Below are 20,912 nucleotides of genomic sequence, written 5' to 3'. Positions count from 1 at the left end.
TTCCTTATGTCTAAATTTGTCTAATTTGTAAAATATGACATGCTCCCAGGGAAGCTGCTGATACAAGCTTCTTGGGATAATAAAGAACATCCCAAAGAATAACTGTAAAAAGCCATCAAACAAGTTTCACTTTTTTTTCCTCAAATCCTAAAACAGACTTCAAACAACGAACTCTGAATACAAAAGAGCTAATAAAAGTGACATTAAAATCCAGAAATTATATTGGTCCCTGCTATTAAAAAGGAAGACTGAATTCACTCACAAATCAATACAGTTAAATCCCACAGGAATTGAAGAATGGGAGGATGGCATGATTTTGAAACACGATTTTTACCCCTGCAAAATTACCCATTACTTTTATCTTTGCCTTGAAGATGTCCAATCCAAAACCCAAAAAGTCAACAAAACTCAAAAGGCAGCAAAAATATTGACACTAACTTCACCAGAAACAGAACCTTCCCAGATGAAGTTCTCAATTCCCCCTAAACCTCAAAACAAGGCAGAGCACTTGAGCAAAGGGAGGGAGAGATGGCTATCAATTCACGCAGCTTTTTGGAGCAGTGTCAGTAACTGCCTGCTGTAGGGAGCCTGCTTTGCAGGGGGGTTGAACTCGATGATGTCCAGAGGTCCCTTCCAACCTCTGCAGTTCTGTGACTCTGAATCAATCCCTTAAAACTTTTGGAGACTGATGGCATTGTTTTGCTGTTTTCTTTCTTTTTATTATTTTGTCTCAGATTAAACTCTGAAGCAGTCATATAATTAAGTGTGATGTCCTGCAAACACTCTCTGGATGGACTTTTCCTCTGGAGAGACGCCCTGGACATCTAATCAGCACTTTTAATTAACCTGTGTCATAAATGTCCAAAACACTTTGATTTATAGATTGAAGAAGCTCTCCCCATGTTTTAGAAGTGATAAAATCTAAAAGGTACATTGTCAGTGTGAGAGAAGAGGAATTGAACTAGCAACACCTATTAATTCAAGGCTTCATTTCAGTGAAGGTTTACTTTTAGTGACTGAACAACATTTAAAACATACACGTAACACAAGCCTTAAAACTTTAGGAAGAAAAGAAAGCAGCAGCTATAAATCATGCCCCAAATTAACTACCTCAAACACCCAACCCCAAAAAGCTGCAAGAGCCAGAATAAACAAGTTATCACTGAGGGGAACAGGAAGACATGTCATGTTCTGTTTCAAACACAGCAATGAGACACACACACGGAGTTGAGAGTCAGTTTAAAAGAGCTTGGAAATAAACCAATAAGCAAAGGCTACTTAGGTCTGGAAAACCATATAATCTTCACTCTACTGATAAATCAGCTCAGTAATCAAATTGGTTAAGAAATAGAATTATAATAATAATATAATATTATAATAATAATATAAAAGACAATGCACAATTGGGTTTCAGAGTACTAAAACAGAAAACATGCAAAATAAAGTATCAGCTAAATAGCTTCCATGCTTAATTCTGTTCTGAGAGGGAGAGAAAAGAATTACATCAAGTTATCTGTTCCACCATTACAATTTAATTCAATGTACTGGAATAAGCAAACCACTTCTGCACACAATCTAGTTTTCCCAAATTTGTGGTTCTGTCCAGATACAGTCAGCCTTGTGCTTGCTACATGTGCTAAAACCAAAAAGTAAAAGATGCAGCTTTTGCAGTTGTCATACAAAAAAGTGATTTGCCATCATCTAACAAAAAAAAAGAAAAAAAAAATACAATTGTAAAGCAGTAGTTGCTTGTTCTAAGATAACAATCTGAAAGTGCTTTTGGTGCCCAGTGCTAGGGCACACAAACTGCTTATGACAGAACGGCAAACTACTCCTGCCACAATATACATTCATGCTTTAAGAAAAGAAGTCAACATCATTTTTACCCCTGTTATGAAAGGAAATGTACGTTTCATTAGCTCCATTCAAAGCAGAAAATATAGTAAGTAAAAATTTGGAAGAACCACACAATCTGTGCAATACAAAGAACTGTGTAGACTCAGCCACTTGCCTTTGGTTAGTCACACAGTATTGGTTTAATGTACAATTTACCTTTGCAAACACACCACAGGGTTTCTACAAGTACTACGTGTAGGAACAGCTGTACGTTAAATAAAGAATTGTAAGGTATTGTCTTGTTACTAGAATACATCATTAAAACATTAAAAGTGAATTCATAACCTCACTGTAAAAATTTTTAATGCAAATAACTGACAGGAGCATTTGAGAAACAAGGAATTATACCTGAGAACATTTCATCAAATGCTGTTCCTGACTAAACCCTGTCACCTCACATACGCAGGTGAACAATCTCTTGCCCAACTTCCCCAAGCAGTCAGACTCTATGTACCTGCATAAAACTACCCCAATTGTAGAACACTCTGCACATGTTTACCTCCTACCAGGAAGATCCAAAGGAAACCTTCACAGTAATTCCCACACTAGTTATATCACTGGAAGAACAAACAAGCTGGTAATGATGGAGAACAAGTAGGTTTAAGAAGAGAAACAGCTCAATTTTCTGCAACTCATTTTTCTACCCTCTCCTTACTACTTCCCACTGCCTTTTAGTAAAGCAAGTCAGTCAAACTGAAATTTCCATCACATACTGCCTTGCATCTCCCTTCCCATTCCTTTTCATCTTACCTCATTTTTACAGAAAATACACCTTTCTAATCAATATCTTCTGCTATTTTTCACGTGCTATTACTTTAGCTTATGAGTCAATCTTACAGGAGGCAAACCTATCCCTTGTTTTAATAATTACTTCAGTTTTCAGTTCACATTTTTGACACTGAAGTTTGTCTTTGCTAAATTAATGAAATATGGTTTTGCTTGGTAGAGAGGGCATGTTAATAGGACAATTTTACTGTAGTATGAACTAACATTATAAAGAAGCAGCAAAATAATCTGTAACTGGCAATTCTCAAATATGCCAAGGAAACAGGGGAAACAGAGGTGCTCATTAATTCCCAGGCCCATTTTGGCTGTGCCTAGCTGGGAGACAAGTGGACAAGTGCCCACATAATTAAAGAGATCTGACATGAACAGCTTGCATACTATTATAATAAAGACAACATTTTAGCTATTCTTTGACATGAACAATACAGAGAAACCAAAGGCAAGAAAAGGTGCTTGTAAAATACCTGGAACATGATGTTATACTGTCAGACGACATTTGTTGCTTCCCAGGGATACTGGTTGAGTACTCCTGTCGTGATTTCTCCTTTTCAAAACTTTGAGTTCTTTCACTATGATTTTTTGCTGCAGTATCCAATGACTTCTGATCAGACACTGATCTTTCGTTGTTTTCTTGTGTGTGCGTTTTGTTCCACAATGGAGTATCCTCACTAGGTTTTTGGAAACGACTGCTTAAAGAGCTATGAAGAGGTGGTTTTGAAGAAGATCCCTGTGACCTGTAATCCCCAGATGCACTGTAAGATGACAAGTCATCTTCAGAGGGTTTCAGAAATTTGTGTTTTATGTCACTTAGAGACACATTCTTTTCTTTACTTCGTTTTTCATCCAAGTGTTTTTCTACTTTGGAGCTATAGCCTCTCAATTCCGAGTCTCTACTGCTGTGTCCACGTTCTTGGTCTGCTCTTGTTCCATCTCTATTATAACCTCTGTCTTCTTGTGTCCATCCTTTGCCATACTTCTCCCTTGTGTGTCCCCCAGACATGTTTCTACCATCTTCATGTCGTGTCTCATCTTTCATACAATGTTCCTTCTTATCATTTTCTGAGTAGTCATGTTTTTTCCATCTACCACTTCTATAATCATTTTCCTTCTTGGGTGCAACTTTTTCAGCTTCTTCTAACCGTGACTGAAATGCCTCCATTGACTACAAGAAAGAACAAAAAAAGGTCATACTGCTTTTAAGTTCATGGAGTATTGTAAAGCTCCCCAAGAAATATTACAAAAAAGGCATCATTCTGTGAAAATGTATCAGTGTGCAGAACCGTGAGCCATGGAGGGGGAAGGAAGATCAATTCAAACAAAAAGTAGGAATTAATAATTTAGAGTCTAAAGTGCTCCACAGGGAAGGCATTCTGATCCCTTATCTTGGACTGTTTCTAATTTTCATCCAGTGGCTGTACTGTAAAGCACTGAACACTCTTGGGAACAGGAAGCACAGTTTCAGAACTGTTTCCTCCAGCTAACTCAGCAATTAGGAGCTTGAGCTGGGAAGAAAGGTTTCTTCTTACCTGCTCATGAACTTTATATTTATACTCACTGGATGTTCAGCTTTTACAGAACCAGCGGATGTTCCCACTAAACTATTTTATCATCCAGCTGAATTCTTACAAACGCAGGAGAGAAAGCTCAAAATCAAAATCCTATCCATTAGCCAATAATACAAAATGTGAACTGTTCCTTTTCTTTCATTTGAGCAGAGTTAAATGCCTCTAATTACATATTTCATAGAATGGCTTGGGGTGGAAGGGATCTTAAAGATCATCTAGTTTTTACTCAAAACACTACACAGAATCATAGAATCAGAGAATAGCTCAGGTTGGAAAAGACCTTAAAGATCATCAAGTCCAACCACAACCTAACCATACTACCCTAACTCTAACAACACTCTGCTAAATCATGTCCCTGAGCTCCACGTCCAAATGGATTTTAAACACATCCAGGGATGGTGACTCAACCACCTCCCTGGGGAGCCTATTCCAGTGCTTCACAACCCTTTCTCTAAAGATGTTTTTCCTGATATCCAACCTAAACTTACCTTGGTGCAACTTGAGGCCATTTCCCTTGTCCTGTCATCTGTCACCAGTGAGAAAAGGCCAACCCCGCTCTCTCTGTAAGCACCTTTCAGGTATTGGAAGAGAGCAGTAAGGCCTCCCCTCAGCCTCCTTTTCCCCAGATTAAATAGCCCTAGCTCCTTCAATCTCACAGACCATATTCTCCAAGTCCTTCACAAGCCTTGTTGCCTTTCTTTGGACCTGATCCAGCACTTCAATGTCCTTTCTGTACTGAGGTGCCCAAAACTGAACACAGCGCTCAAGGTGAGGTCTCACCAGTGCTGAGTACAGGGGCAGGATGACTTCCCTCGTCCTGCTCACCACACCATTCCTGATACAAGCCAGGATGCCATTGGCTTTCTTGGCCACCTGGGCACACTGCTGGCTCATATTCAGCCAAATGCCCACCAGTACACCAATGTCCCTTTCCACCAGGCAGCTTTCCAGCCACTCCTCCCCAAGCCTGTAGGGTTGCCTGCGGTTGTTATGGCCAAAATGCAGGACCCAATACTTGGCCCTATTGAAACTCAGACAGTTAACCTTAGCCCCTCAATCCAGTCTATCCAGGTCCCTCCGTAGTGCCTTTCTCCCCTCTGGCAGATCAACACTCCCTCCCAACTTGGTGTCGTCTGCAAACTTACTGAGGGTGCACTCAATCCCCTCATCAAGATCATTAATAAAGATGTTAAATAGAAGCAGCCTCAGTACTGAGCCCTGGAGGACACCGCTCGTGACCAGCTGCCAACTGGATTTAACTCCACTGACCAAAACTCTTTGGGCCCAGCCATCCAGCCAGTGTTTCACCCAGCAGAGCATACGCCCATCCAGACCATGGGCAGCCAGCTTCTCCACGAGAATGTTGTGGGGGACAGTGTCAAAGGCTTTACTGAAGTCCTGTACATACTGAGGCATACCAGGCCAAGATCTCTTTCAATCACTACCCTGTACCACAGCAGCTAGTGTGTGTGTGTGCGTTTGAATCCTAGTTTCTTGGAAAGAATATTATTTTTAAGAGTCTTTTAAAATCACTGGCACCAACTAATTTCCAACAGTGCTGACCTTGCTGGTTTCACCATTCAGGAGTGACAAGACAACAGTATGAACTCACAGTGTCTTATTCAAGATTTACACAACCAAACCAACAAAAAGAAAAAAACCAATATACACACCCCACACACAAAACTCAAAACTATAAAACTAATCAGCCAAGATTAAATACTAACATCCCACACATCTGACTAGTGCTTTTAAAGACAATATTACTATATCTAGAAGCCTTGAAGAGCAATCTAGCTCTTCAAGATCTAGCTGTAGGTGTCCCTGTTCACTGCAGGGGAGCTGGAGTAAATCAACTCTAAAGGTCCCTTCCAACTCAAAATGACACTGTGATTCTATGATTCTAATATTGTTATGGCAGACTTAATAAAGCAGTCTTTAAAAATAATTTTTAAACACTTCCAAAACGTACAGCTTTCTCAATACATGGGGACAAGTGGCCAGAACATTCACATCTGGTAAAACCTGACACAGTTTTCCAAATTACCTTTGAATTATTATTATCCACAAACTGTATGCGCAGGAAAGAAATTTATTTTCTAATAACTATCACAATTTTGAAAGCACTCAGGTACTTTGTAACTGGGATCATTTGATCAACAATGCTGAAGGAAATTATTTCAGTATATTGAATCCTATAGCAAATCTAAATAATATTTAACAAAAAAGATATTAAATGAATTTGGATAGCATAAAATTCTTCATCACTGCAGAGAAGCTTAAGAGGCTGCCTTTTCCTGCTTCTTTCCTACTGCTTCTTTCTGACACTGCACATTATTTGTGCTTTTATGTGAAAAGTAACCTTTTCCAAGCACCTATAAAAAAATACTGTATTTATATTATAATTACTATTAAAAAAAAGAATTGAAGATCCTTACCCCGTATCTTTCAGCTACAATTTCCTCAATATTCCGTTTCTCTCTCTCAGCCTGCTCCTTCATTCTTTGATATGATTTTCGTAACCAACTTAAACCAGCATCTTCTATCACCGTAACTAAAATAGAAAACAATGAGAAATCATAATTTTGTATTTCAGTAGTTACTCCTATTTAAAACTTGCTCTATATGTGACATTAAACCTTCACCTGAAGTTAACGTAAAAACTGGTGGGATGCAGAAGAAAAACAGAAGGAATCTAATAATGCAATTACACATTTTTATAAGTTCAGTCGAGTGTCCCTCAGTCATACTATTGATTAAATTTAAGCTTCTCTATTTTGTCACTGAACACAATATAAAACTTCCAAGACAGGAGCAGCACACAAAAAGCTGTGAGATTTTTCTAAATGAACTTAAAGAACCTTCTTATTGTTTTCACCTTCTATGTCTGTTCTTTGGCGCACCCATTCAATACAAACAAGTGCATTTCCCTTCTCAGAAAACTGATGAGTAACCCACTGCTTTTCCTTTGAGAAGTTAGCATGAGGTCTTAACACTCAGGACATACCCACCAATGCCTGCCGCCCTTCATCCAGCACTGATGTCTGCTACTCCTATGAGCATGCATGAGGCTAATGGTTTGTAGGACAGACAGTCCAAGGGAAAGGTTCCCAAACAGAAATGTAAGGGATCTGAGTGTTCCCCGTTGACAGAATACAAGGGCCATTTTTACCACATGATAAATGTTTCATGACATTACGAAAAACGCTTTTGCTAGAAACAGATGAGATAACCCCAGGGTAAGGAAAGAAACAAAAAGGTTACAGAAATAATATTTTTCACAAATTGCATCCGTAATGCTCTTCATTTTAATGTGACTCAGACTTCTGTAGTTGAGCATTTTAAAACTATAATTTGTGTAATGGAATGAAAGGAACCAAATGAGATGACAACAGTTTATCTTGTCTTGGTTAAATCATGCTTCTTCATTTTAATTAGTTCCACATGGGGAATTTCTATGAAGATACTGAAGGTTAAACCACTCAAGACTAACAACCAGTGAAGAGAAATTCTGCAAAACAACATACTATGATATTAACCCAATATTCAGTACTGAATTTTCATCTGAATTCTACTTTATCCATAATCTAGTTACATTAACATCTGTAGTAATTTGCTAGTAACCCAGAGACCAGAGAGTAGAGATAGAAATTTACGATTATTCATAAAGTTGCTGTTTACCTTTTTTAACTGAAGCTGATTCATCCTCCTCTGGTGGCAATCCCGTACCACCGTCTTTCCAATAGGGATTGAGTTCTCTCTCAGAAAGCATGGCCTAATACAGAGATAATTTTTATGCATGCATTGCATATGATTTGTATTCATTATCAGTGTAGCAGTAACATGCACTTGTGTCTGAAGCAGGGTTATGAAAGCTTTTGGTCTTACCTCAAGAAATCTCAAAATAGATTGCTTATTGTGATTCTGTCAACTTACTTCTCTGGAAGCAAGCAAGCAAGTTCACTGGAGAAAAATTTTAATAGGAAATTCCAGCAGCAACAAAAGTTCATATTTGTTTCCATTGTACTTTCAACTCATCATGCTACACACATCTGTTGTAAGATGGTTTGGGGTACCCAATAAAGGATAGACAACAGTATAAAGCTGCGTGGAAAGCAAGCAATTGGGTGGGACAGTCTATAAAAAGCATATTCTTCTAGGATCAAGAGTACACATAAGTTGTCATCAATCATATAATGCATGCCAACAGTCTGGTCTTTCAGTGGGTCAGAAAAAACGTCCAGGTCAGCCTGCTTCTTAACTACAATGTAAGTATTTGAAAAGCATGGCAGAAAGAAAAGGCTGTGATCATCAACTACATTTTCAAATCAGATCATACTGCATTGAAAGAGTTGAATGAACAAATGAAGTCACCAACAACTGTACAGACACAAAACTAATTTTATGACACCAAGCCCTTCCCCAATTGGACTCCGATCCTCCGAAGTGTTAACGCACAACTACCACATGAAAGGCACTGCAACTGCTCTGAGTTCTTTCTTCATGAAAAACAGCCATATTACACTTTAACACAGAAACCTGAGTGAGCTTTTACCACACAAAACAACAGGACTCCTTTCACACATATCATGGGGAAAAGGCCAGACCAAGAGCATGTAACTACATAAAACGTCTCAGAAGTACTTCAACCATTACAGAATTTGGTATTTTCTAAGCTGGCTTTTTTCTTACTAAAAAGGTAACTACAGACTTTTCTCTACAGGATAAGCCTGCTATAAGAACCCTTCCTAACCCAAAGAGAACAAATATCTGATCCATTTAATCAGAACCATTATCATACACAACATCAGGGATTAACCTAAATAATTTAAAAGTATGCTGAAACTTAGGTATTAGAACCAATTCATTATGTAAAAGATAGTAAAATGTAGAAAAAAGTGCATTAATTCCTCCTACCTGCTCAATTTCTCGAGCTTTCTGTCGTTCCAGTATTTTGTCTTTCTCTCTTTCACCTTTGACAGATGCCAGTGACATGGTTTTCAGAGACATGAAGTCTAAATTCATCCATTCTTCTCTCTTCAAATAAAAAAAACAAACAATGCAACTATTGACAAAAGCTATTTACAACAAACAGCATACATTTTACTAATACATATGAAATATTTTGATGAAAAGCAAAAGTGATTTAATGAACTTCAGTCTTCAATATTTGTGTAGAATTGGTGGAACTTCCTGTGCTCCAGTTTGCACCCACTGCCCAGTGTCCTCCACCCAGTGTATTTAAGACACTTGTAAATATGCAAAACGTTAAGACAGCTTTTTTTTTTTATTTTTGCTCAAGTGAACTTTGTACAGCTGAGCCAATTCCTTTTCCATCATTACAGAATTTCATTTTGCTGCTTTGGGCTTCATGAACTCCTATGTATCTTCTAGCATATACAAAATCTGCCAAAAAAAAATCACTGAGCATAGTTCATACCTGGGATATCTCAGCATCTAACAGCATCCCCAAATACAAGAGTTGCACATCTAAATTCTGGCATTTGTACCCTACAGTAGCAGGTAGAAAAGCCAGATTGAGGACATTTAAAAACGAGGAGTACTTTCTAAAGAACAGCAGCATATGGACAACCTACTCAAATTTGAAACACTTCTTTATACATACAAAACCTGAAGCATCAAAGAAGGCAGTGTCACACACATTATAAGCAACTACTCTGCAAAAACATTTGGAACAGTTCTATGTATAGTACAGGAATCAAAATGACACAGCTACATCTATTTTGAAACATGTCTTTGCAGAAGATTCTTCAAATGTCTTTGCTAAGGTTCAAGTCTGAGCTGTCAATCTTAACAGATGCTGTATGTTAACTAGTTCTCCAGTGCTCAAAAATGAGTGTTTTGGACGTGATAAACAACATTCCACTTCTCAGATCTCCTCCAAGAAAAAACTGAAAACTCATCTGCTTTCAAGTCATTCAATACTATCCACACCTATAGAACCAAGCAATATGGATCAACAGAAGATCTGTAAGCATCTGGAGGACACCTGGTCCAAGCTCCCTGATCCCACACAGAGAAGGGTGCCCGGGTCAATATCCAGATGTCTTCTGAAGATCCTCAAGGAGATTTCACAACTGCTCTGAGCAGCCGTTGCTGCTGCAGTCCTGTATGCATCTTCTGTATATATGAAATGGGTTTATGAGCTCCAACACTGCTTTATAATGACAGCAAAAGTACAGAAAATAGGAATGACCTGGAAATTCACTCCTCATCCAAAATAAGACACATCCAGAGTGCGCAGAATAAGTGACTTCACATGAGAAACGTCTGGCAAAAACAATGTCTTTGCAATACAAATTACGATGATATCCATAAGGACTTGTGGGCCACAGAAATGATCCAACAGATGGAACATCTTTCCTACTAGGACAGGCTAAGAGAGTTGGGGCTGTTCAGCCTAGATAAGAGAAGGCTCCGGGGAGACCTGAGGGCAGCCTTTCATTATGTAAAGGGGAGCTGTAAGAAAGGACAGATCCTCTAGTAGGCTCTTTCATGACATGACAAGGGGAAATGTGTTCAAACTAAAAGAGGGGAGATACAGATTTGATATAAGGCAGAAGTTTTTTTAAAAATAAGGCCAGCGAGGCACTGGCACAAATGCCCCATCCCTGCAGACACTCAAGGTCAGGCTGGATGGGGCTCTGAGCACCCGATGGAGCTGTAAGTGCCCCTGTTCATTGCAGGGGAGCTGGATTAGATGACTTTTCTGAGTCCCTTCCAGCTCAAATGATTCATTGATAATATTTTGTTACTACATACTTTCTCAAAATATATATGTACAATTAAGAGATTCTTTTTATTTCTCTTAATAACATGCACAACTTCAGAGTGAGAAGCAGGAATGAAATAAGACACTTTCACACAACTGAAATCATCATGACGTAGCTACATTTATGCCATTCTGATTGTAAATCTGCTTACTGTGCACAGAATTCACCCTGGGAGAGGCCTTGAGCCTATAAATATCATTGCTGAAAATTTCTGCACCTCCCTTCCTTATAACTGTTTAATAATTGCAGAAGTAAAACTTCATTCAACTGTAGAATAAAATACCTAAATTATGTAGAGAAATAACTTCTATAGTCAATATTTTTAAACTGACTCTTCAAGAAAATCAGGCTAAGTTGTTAGAGCCTCAAAACAGATGAAAGAAACTGGAGCTGGGCAACTTCAAATGCTGTACCTTGTTAAATCCTATGTAACTATTAGGTAGATAAGCCATAAATTAATGAAATGTAACATTTACCTCGATAAACACAACTTTTCTCTGTGAAACAGTGTTTATTCAACACACTGCAAATGAACTGTCAAGAAATCCAAACACATTTCACATTTGGTCGTGCTGAATTTATTTCAGGAGTAGTTATCTGACCTCTTACCTGCACAGATGGTTCTTTTGCAGCATCTGATTGCTTGCTGACCTTCCAGGCCTTTTCTGTGTTATCTGACTGTGATGCATTTGACTCAACCCATTCAACTGAAGAATCCTAAGTATAAATTTTAATGCAAAGAATTATAACATATCAACATACACTCATAAAATCTATGCCACTTACCAAGTATACTGTTAGTCAAACTTGATACTGATTGCTAAGTACTACTAATGAAATATTTGATGATAAAAACGTAGTTTCAATAGATCCAAAAGGAAATGGTTCCTTCACAATCAAAACACACTCCTAGAGTTCACGAGCACACTGCAATATGTAACACCAGTTCCCACTGGCTGCTGACTCGCATCATAACACTGCTAATGTTAAAACTGTCAGAATAAAAACACAAAAAGAAAGAAGTTTGCATTGCATTACAAAAACAAAATATTTAAAAAGTTTAGGTTCATCACTATGTTTTACACTGGAAAACTAAACCAATAACAGTACCACCTAAAGCACTTCACATGTTATGATCTCCCATTTTCGTATCAAACTCCCGACATTAGCAAACTATGCACTGTAATTTCACACTCAAACCAAACTGTATTTTATTGAATAGAATTTCTTTCTATTTATCTGAACCTGTCATGGCAATAAGAGACAATGAAACAAAGCAATCAGACTTGTGCTTTATTGTGGGACTCACCGATGTAATTTTAGTTCTGATGAATCCCACAGGAAATGTGGGACATTTGTGGTTACTTCCCACATTAAAGCATAGTTCACCTCCATCTGTCACTAGAAAATAAACCTCATCATACTGCATGTTTATTCACTCAGTACAAGAGATTCTCTCAAAAGAAAAGTTACACTACTACGTGTCGGACAAAAACACCAGGAAGATGTTTTGCACATCAGGGCCAGAAAGCAACAGGTTAATATAGTCTCTGTACTGTTTTGCCAGAGTACCTCTGAATGAGAAGGCATCTGTCAAGAGAATCAAATGCGCTGGTCTGAGCCTTCCTTTTGACTAGAGTATAGCTCCCAGTTGAATATCCATGGGGAAAGGCAACAGTAACTCATGCTTGAAATCCAAGTCAAACATTTCCAATTTTAGACACATTGTTCTACCTTATACTAGTAACTACAAAGAATCCATGAATTTTTCCACTCTATCCCAGAAGTCCCCAAATATCAAGATCTTTGCTAAAAAACTGCAAATACTTATTTTCTGATTGAATACTATAAAATTCAGACAGATTCAGATTACAGCATCTTCTAAACTGACTAAACATTTGCAATATGAAAGAGACTTGGTACATTAAAGAGACAAATATTGCCACAGCTTTTCCCAGCAGGAAGAGTGAGTCTTAGTATTACCAAACGTGTGTACCCATGTACCCACAGAACGTTGCAGTTTTTTAAAAAGTCACTTGAAGCTCTTTTAAGTTTCTTACTTACTGAAGAACTATCATCAACGTCATCCTTTTTTTCAGATTTCTGTTTTTTATTTTTCTTTTTTTCTTTCTTAGATTTTTTTGAATGTTTATCCTTTTTCTTTTTTTTCTTCCCAGAATGTTCCTACAAGAAAACGTTTGTAAATGAGATTCAGTAAACCCAATTGACCACATACAAGAAAAACAATCACAACCAGCATACCAAACCACACTGAAAAAGGTAAAACACACACATCTGGACACAGACATGTTTTATTTCTACTATCTTCTCTCTTCATCTTAGGGATTGGGAAGAGCATGCTACGCCTCACATCCATAACCAATCCCCACCCCTACCCACAGTATCCTTTTCACTGGAACTAAGGCACTACATCACACATAAATCATCTGCACTACCCTTGTTTCAGTAAAATCTGTTCCCTTGGGCAACACTGTGTCATTTGTTGACATATCACACAGGTTTCTAAAATAACACTTAGGGTTGTGATATTTGGATGCTCCATTACAACTTCTCCATTGAATTAGTGCAAATGAGCTTAGTACAAAACCCTGGATCCTCTAGAACTCCTCTTGTGGCACTACTCTTGTCTGGCAGTACTTGCTCCCCTGTGTATGATAAAAATTAAAGCTGAAATTGAATGACAAAAGTTGCTTTCCTCTTTCTGAGTAAAAGATTATTTCCACTTAAACTAAGCTAATTTTGAAGCATAAAAAATTCAGAAATTGGGAGATTTTTTAGACCATTTTAGGGCCCTCAAACCTTCCTGTGCATATGGACATGTTATAAAACTAAGAACACAGTTCAGTGATTGCCAGGTGCATCACCTCCTCCAGTTGCTCCACACGCTCATTCACGTCAGGAAGCATCCACGTGTCTTCACCTCGCAGATGCTTTTGCAGCTTGCGCCTCTCCTCCTTCTCATAATCAATTTTGGCCTAAAACAGAGAAGAAAAATAACTAAATGGAGCTCAGTAGCATTAGTTACAGATGCTTTTGTAAGCTACATTGACACAGTCATAGACAATTTTAAGAACAGCACTTGAGAGCTTTTCGTTTTAGAGGACAGCAATAAAAACACTTTAGGATTATTGCGTGTTAAATGGGAAAGCCAGCTAAAAAAAGATTATGCACCCTACTTCTTCAGGCTACAGTTCTGCAGCTAACACTGACTCCATCCCACCATCCTCAGTAAACACGGCAAAGATGTTCATCTTCCTTTCTTCACTCTGCAGAATCTTCTTTCTTGCAGCCTTCACAAACAGCACACTATGTGATACAGTGGACTTCTGATGTTCTATTTCAAAACATTCCCTGGGCAATTACTCCACTGCCAAACACAGCTCAGTATGTATTAATTTTACAAGTAAGCTGTAAGCAAGCCTTCTCAACTTCAGAAATACCTCAGCCAGGTGCAAAATTTAGAGCTGCAGAAGGTTCTTCCCTTTCTGGTTACGGAGAGAAAGCTAGAAATATTTTTCGTCCTATTTCTGAAGAGTTAGTAATCATGCACTGTCAGCTCCTGAAAAGGACTTCTGTAAACTATGTAAATAAAATGTCGACCTTTCCAGACAATGTTGTTTCCTGTGATACATTTCTCAGAAGCATGGCTTTCAGTTCCCTCGAACTGAATTTGTCATTATGAAAACTCTTTATCCCAATTGCAATCATCACATCTGATTAAGCAGGAAATTTTTTTTCCATTATTACAACTCCACTCCTGCAATGTTTTCAGCTGTGTGAAATAAACCATGCACATTCTAATAAAGTTGAAGGAAAAACTAGAGGCAGGATTTGGTTTCCATCCTGGATCAGCTTTACTAGAAAGTGTTCTCAATCATAAACCAAATGACTGCATAAAAAGAATAACAATATTACATATTTGGAACTCGCTGCCTCCTTTTGCACATTACCAAAGTCAAAAATTACCTCCCATCCCTTTTGTCTCCTCTATCAGCTTCATTCCTGAGCAAAACTCACTCTTCTCCTGTGTTTAATTCCACCCCTTTCTCCCCCCAGAGAACTCATCTTTGCTTTATAAATTCTTTCACTTATTTTCCATTGCTTCTTCACATTTGCTGGATTGCTTTTTGGTTGTTTTGTTGTTGATTTTTTTTTTTTATGCTTGTTGTATGTGCGTGATTTAAATTCTTCTCTGTAATAGAAGGTATATTTCAAATGAAATTATTATTTGCCTCATGATGGAAAATTTATGAATAGACATTGAGTTAAATGAAGCAAACGTTACAAACAAGGAACAAATTCTTGTTTATGCCATTAACCTGTTTCAAAGCACCATTATTTTATTCATGTTGTTTTAGAACACATCTTATTCACTTGAAATACTGAGTGAGCTCTCATTTACTTGCAAATACATATTTTTTAAACAACACATTGTTAGCAAGAGAATCTTGCAATCTATCAGTCACCCCTAACAGCTCCTACATAAGCAATAAGCAAATCACATCAGCCTTAGAGACCAAGTGAAACTCATCAATGTCCATAAAAAAAACAAGTCACAGAAGGGTAACAACGAAATTAAAAGCTGTCATGACATAGCACAGATTCAGGGACTAACTCAAGAGTGAATTATTGCCAGTTTTTACCAAAAAAAAAAAAAAAAAAAGTGCTCACATCTAGGAAAAGTGCACACCCCTGTGCTTACCAAAACACCCATCAAATTATTTTCCCTTTCCAAACTTGCAAAGTGAAACACTAACGTCATTAACGATCATACTCATCAAAACAAGACGCTATTTCTGGAGCTTGATAACAATTTGCATGTCAACTCTTAATTATTTGATTATTGATCGTTATCCACAAGCACTACCAGCTGCTGGGGTTTTATCAATGCAGTTAGGAGGGCAGATTACACAAATAGAAGAACATCTCCAAAATTTGAAAGAGAAATCTCAATCAATGGGTTTGGAAATATTTGGATTCTTCCAAAGAAGTACAACAGAGTCATAACAAGTAAGAGTAATTAAAAGTCAGCAAGATACAACATCTGTTCAGTTCCTTTCAAAGTAAAAGGTAAAGACCACGGTTCTATGTCTACAACTGTTTCAAAACAATTATAATCTTGATTTTTGAGGGTATGGAATTTGCAAAAAGAAAAGGGAGAGTGAAACCCAGTTTTTTCTTGTGAGCTCAGTGATTTTGGTAGAATTACTTCAGGAAAATACATTAAAGGTTCCCTCAGACACCTCACTGTCCTAGCTATGAAGAAACAAATGGTACCTGGAACCAGTGAAAGGTCTTCCCTTTTTCATAGCCCCAGTTGCATTCTTTACAGAACAGAAGACAGGCAATTTTCAATACTATACTATTACAGGCTCCTAAAGATGAGTCAGTTCAAAATCTCATCTCATTCAGAATCAAAAACCACACAATCATCTCTTTTTGGTCAATGGCTCTATGTCCAGGTGGAGACCAGTCATGAGTGGTGTCCCCCACGGATCTACCTTGGCACAGATACTCTTCAACATCTTTATCAATGACACAGTGAGATCAAGTGTACTCTAAGCAAGTTTGCAGACAACACCAAGCTGAGTGGTACAGCTGACACAACAGGAGGAAGGGACGCTACGCAGAGGGATCTGGGCAGGTTTGAAAAGTGGGCCTGCATGAACCTAATGAGGTTTTATTTATTTGAGGGAATGGCTCAGGTTGAGCCAGAGGAGATTCAGGTTGAACATTAGGAAATACTTCTCCGAGACAGTGGTCAGGCACTGGAACGGGCTGCCCAGAGAGATGGTGGAGTCACTGACCCTGGAGGTGTTCAGAAAACGTTCAGATATACTGAGGGACATGGTTTAGTAGAAAATATGGGTCGTAGGTGAACAGTTGGACTGGATGATCCTGCAGATCTTTTCCTACCTTGGTGATTCTATGATTCTAAGCAATCATTGTTGCCTGCAAAAATAGATGCAAGTATTTCTTTAAGATTTCTATCTAGGAATAAAATGTGTTCACAACATTTTTTAAATGTTCTGAATAACACAATCATAGAATCATAGAATGGCCTGCATTGAAAAGAACCACAATGATCATCTAGTTTCAACCTCCCTGCCCCCTTCCTCCTCATATCTAACCTAAACCTCCCGTCTCAGTTTAAAACCATTCCTCCCTGTCCTATCACTACCCACCCTCGTAAACAGCTGTTCCCCCTCCTGTCTATATGCTCCCTTCAAGTACTGGAAGGCCACAATGAGGTCTCCCCAGAGCCTTCTCTTCTCCAAGCTAAACAAGCCCAGTTCCCTCAACCTTTCCTCACAGGAGAGGTGCTCCAGCCCTCTGATCATCCTAGTGGCCCTCCTCTGGACCCGCTCCAGGAGCTCCACGTCCTTCCTGTACAGGAGGCCCCAGACCTGGACGCAGTACTGCAGATGGGGCCTCACAAGAGCCGAGCTGAGGGGGACAATCACCCCCCTCTCCCTGCTGGCCACTCCTCTTCTAATGCAGCTCAGAACACAATTGGCCTTCCGGGCTGCAAGAACACACTGCTGGCTCATGTCCAGCTTCTCATCCACTACAACTGTTTGTTTCTCGTTCAAATTGAAGAAAAAAAAACAAATTTAGTAAAGACTGCTGGCTAAAATTCTGTCAAAATCACCTTTGTATCCTTCCCTCTACATCTTCTGTATGAAAAAACACCTTCATTACCAGCTTCAGCCTTTTCACCATGGGAGTAGCTTAGGTCTCACTGTCATACTGTGTTACAGTACTGCAAACAAACTGCTTTTCTCAGCTTCAGTGTGTCTCCCTGAAATGAGACTTACCTAAACATGATGACAAGTTAAATACAAATTTATTGGATTTTCCATGGATTGCAGCATATTTAATACCACAATCTAGTGATTACAAAGATGCTGCAGAAGTGTTTATTGCTACGTCTCCTACTTAAAGTTAACACTATTCTAAAGATACAAACAAAAGAAGTAGAAAGTCCACTGAAGAATAAGTTATGCTAAAATTTTTAAACATCCTCAAAGTATACTTCTGTTTCGTGTTACACTATTGTTGCTAGCAGAGCAAAGAAAACAAAGAGAAAAATGATTTGATAAGCTACACCAACAATGCCTGACACTATACAATGTTTCTACAAATAGAACTGTAAGCTCTCAATTCTTGCTGTGTAAGTGAGAAGAGGTAAAACAAGATAATGGTGTCTTACAGAAATCTTACTTTCTTCTAGTTAAGAACATTTTTTTTTGAACATCCAACAGTTTGAATTGATCAAGAGAGCACTTCTAACAGGAATTCAAATCAAGCAGAAAGTGGAAAAAAAAAAAAACAACAACCACACTTCTGCAGGATAATACAGCTTATTACTTAGTTAAAGGATATCCCTTTCAACTGCTTGTAAGAAGAAGGGAACATATAGGGTAGAATTGTTTCACATTTTGATGTCACTGAACGGAAATCCTGTTGCCTAGGAACAGTTCCCTAGCTATGCAAGAGGCACCCACGTAAAACATTACCTAAATTCTGCTATCTTCTCACATTGAAAAGTGAGAAAAGACATCACTTCTATGTAAGCAGCAGGACATTCAGGCCATTTTCCCATTCCCTTTGTTCTAGAAATATCTTGGCCATCTTCCTTCTCTCACAAGCCCACCATCACTACCTACTATTATTTCTGTATCTTATCCTCCTCCTACACATCCATGTAATCACTCCTTAAGCTTCATACCAAGCTACGTTACTTAACCAACATGTGATTTCCAATGCCACCATTCATTCTGCCTTTGAGTTAAAAGAACCAGCAGCTTCCTGCACATGCACTGATCATTGCACACAGGCAGGTTTTGAGTGTATCAGGATAACGACAGCTCTCTGGGTCACAGCAACTTCATGAAAGCTGTGAAAGAATGGCTGCTGTGTCTCAGCTCACACAAGAACAGGGGCTAGCCCAACCCAACAGCTAGCATGTGAGCTCTACTAGTTAGGCTGCTTCACTTCTGTCTGAGATTGCACTCGCCCCATGATGAAAGTGCTACAGTGGTACAACCTGGGCTCCTCAGGAAAGAAAGGCCAGAAATGCAAAGAGAGGAGATGCCCTATAAAAGAAAGGGATGAGAGAACAGTAGAATTATAGAATAGAATCATTAAGGTTGGAAAAGACCACTAAGATCATCCAGTTCAACCATCAACCCCTCACAACCATGCCCACTAACGACATCCCTCAGTGCCACATCCACACACCTCCTGAACACCTCCAGCAACAGTAACTGCACCACCTCCCTGTGCAGCCTGTGCCAATACCTCACAACTCTTTCCAAGAAGAAATTTTTCCTAATATCCAACCTGGATTTCCTCTGGTGCAATTTAAGGCCATTCTCTCTTGTTCTATCGCTGCTATGCAGAAGAAGAGGCCGACCCCCACCTCACCACAACCTCCTTTCAGGCAATTGCAGAGAGTGACAAGGTCTTCCCTGAGCTTCCTCTTCTCCAGACTGAACAATCCCAGTTCCTTCAGCTGCTCCCTATAAGCCTTGTGCTCCAGACACCTCACAGCTTTGTTGCCCTTCTCTGGATGTGTTCCATGGCCTCAGTGTCTTTCTTGCAATGAGGGGCCCAAAACTGAACACAGTACTTGAGGTGCGGCCTCACCAGTGCTGAGTACAGAGGGACGATCCCCTCCCTGCTCCTGCTGCCTGCACTGCTGCTGATACAAGGCAGGATGCCGTTGGCCTTCTCGACCAGCCGGGCACACTGCTGGCTCGTGTTCAGCCGGCTGCCAGCTAACAACCCCAGATCCTGTTGCTCCCAAACTGCTTGGCCTAGAGCTGAGAAGGCTCGGGGTTACGTGCACGAACACATGAAGCGAAGTTCAAAGCAGACAGAAGCGGGCTCTTTTCAGCTGACTGCAAACCAGACGCCCACAATAAGCGAAATCGCAGACAGAGAGCCCCGCTCCGTGCGGCCCGTGTGGCGGCGCTCCCCTCGGGCTGTCCCAGCGGAGGCCTCGGGGAGGGCCGCGCTCGGAGCGCACGCTGCGGCCGCCCAGCCCGGCTGAGCAGAGCAGGGCAGGGCAGGGCAGGGCAGGGCAGGAAGCCCTCGGAAGGCCGAGCCGCGCCGAGCCGCCCACCTGCGCCAGCAGCGCTTCCCGCTCCCGCCGCCGCCGCTCCCTGCGCGCCTCCAGGCTCCGCTCGCTCTCCCATCCGGACGCCATCGCTGAGCCCGGCGGAACGCGGCGGCCGCACGGCAGCGCTGCCGTACCGAGAGGCAGCGGCTGTCGCGAACGGCGTCCCGGGCAACGGCGGGCGGGGCGGCCTGGGCTGGGCTCCGCCCGGCAGCGCCGAGTGCTGCGCCCGGGCCGAGCTGCCCGCGGTTCCTCGGCTGTGAGGGAGCGCTGAGGGCGACGCGCGGCCATCCAAAGCGCGTTCCGCAGCCGGACGGGACGGGCTGTGGCGGCTGCGCCTTACGCCGTCTGCCGCGCACCCGTTGCCCCCGCTGGCACACCCAAGCCTGCGCGTGGCCGGTGCGCATGCTGACGGCCCGGGTTCGGCAGCACGTTTGGGTCCGCAGTCCTTCCAGAACCCAGCTCTGGTTTGCCGGTCCCGCCGCCATTACGTTGTCCATCTTGAGATGGTTTCATCAAATCCGTCGTCCAGCCGTCCTTCTTGTGAATGTTGCCCCAGCCCCGTCACTCAGCTGTCCGTCTCACGGCGGTTTCCCCACCTCTGTCATCCAGCCATCAGTCTTGTGACGGTTTCCCCAACTTGAGGAATACGGAGGACGTGTACAGGCAATGGAAGCGAGGAAATGGTGCCTGGGAAGAATACAGAGATATTGTCTGGACATGCAG

The 20,912-nt window shown here is 40.5% G+C and overlaps 1 protein-coding gene across 1 annotated transcript in view; it reads right to left on the bottom strand.

The window, feature by feature from the left end:
• CWF19L2 (CWF19 like cell cycle control factor 2) overlaps positions 1-20,570 on the bottom strand; it is a 64,266-nt gene extending 43,696 nt beyond the window's left edge. The window contains exons 1-8 of the mRNA XM_031606171.2: positions 20,193-20,570; positions 13,927-14,037; positions 13,106-13,225; positions 11,651-11,758; positions 9,165-9,284; positions 7,929-8,022; positions 6,686-6,801; positions 3,147-3,844 (exon numbers count right to left, since the gene is read on the bottom strand). Coding sequence (XP_031462031.2) covers positions 3,147-3,844; positions 6,686-6,801; positions 7,929-8,022; positions 9,165-9,284; positions 11,651-11,758; positions 13,106-13,225; positions 13,927-14,037; positions 20,193-20,477 — 1,652 coding nt within the window. The 5' untranslated portion in view covers positions 20,478-20,570. The remainder of the gene's footprint in view (positions 1-3,146; positions 3,845-6,685; positions 6,802-7,928; positions 8,023-9,164; positions 9,285-11,650; positions 11,759-13,105; positions 13,226-13,926; positions 14,038-20,192) is intronic.
• Between the last annotated feature and the right edge of the window lie 342 nt (positions 20,571-20,912).

Source organism: Phasianus colchicus, chromosome 1 (assembly GCF_987193195.1).
Source record: "Phasianus colchicus chromosome 1, bPhaCol1.hap1.1, whole genome shotgun sequence".
In the NCBI taxonomy this organism is placed as follows: Eukaryota; Metazoa; Chordata; class Aves; order Galliformes; family Phasianidae; genus Phasianus; species Phasianus colchicus.
Note: the sequence above shows the minus strand (reverse complement) of the source record. Positions and strands in the feature narration are given on the sequence as shown.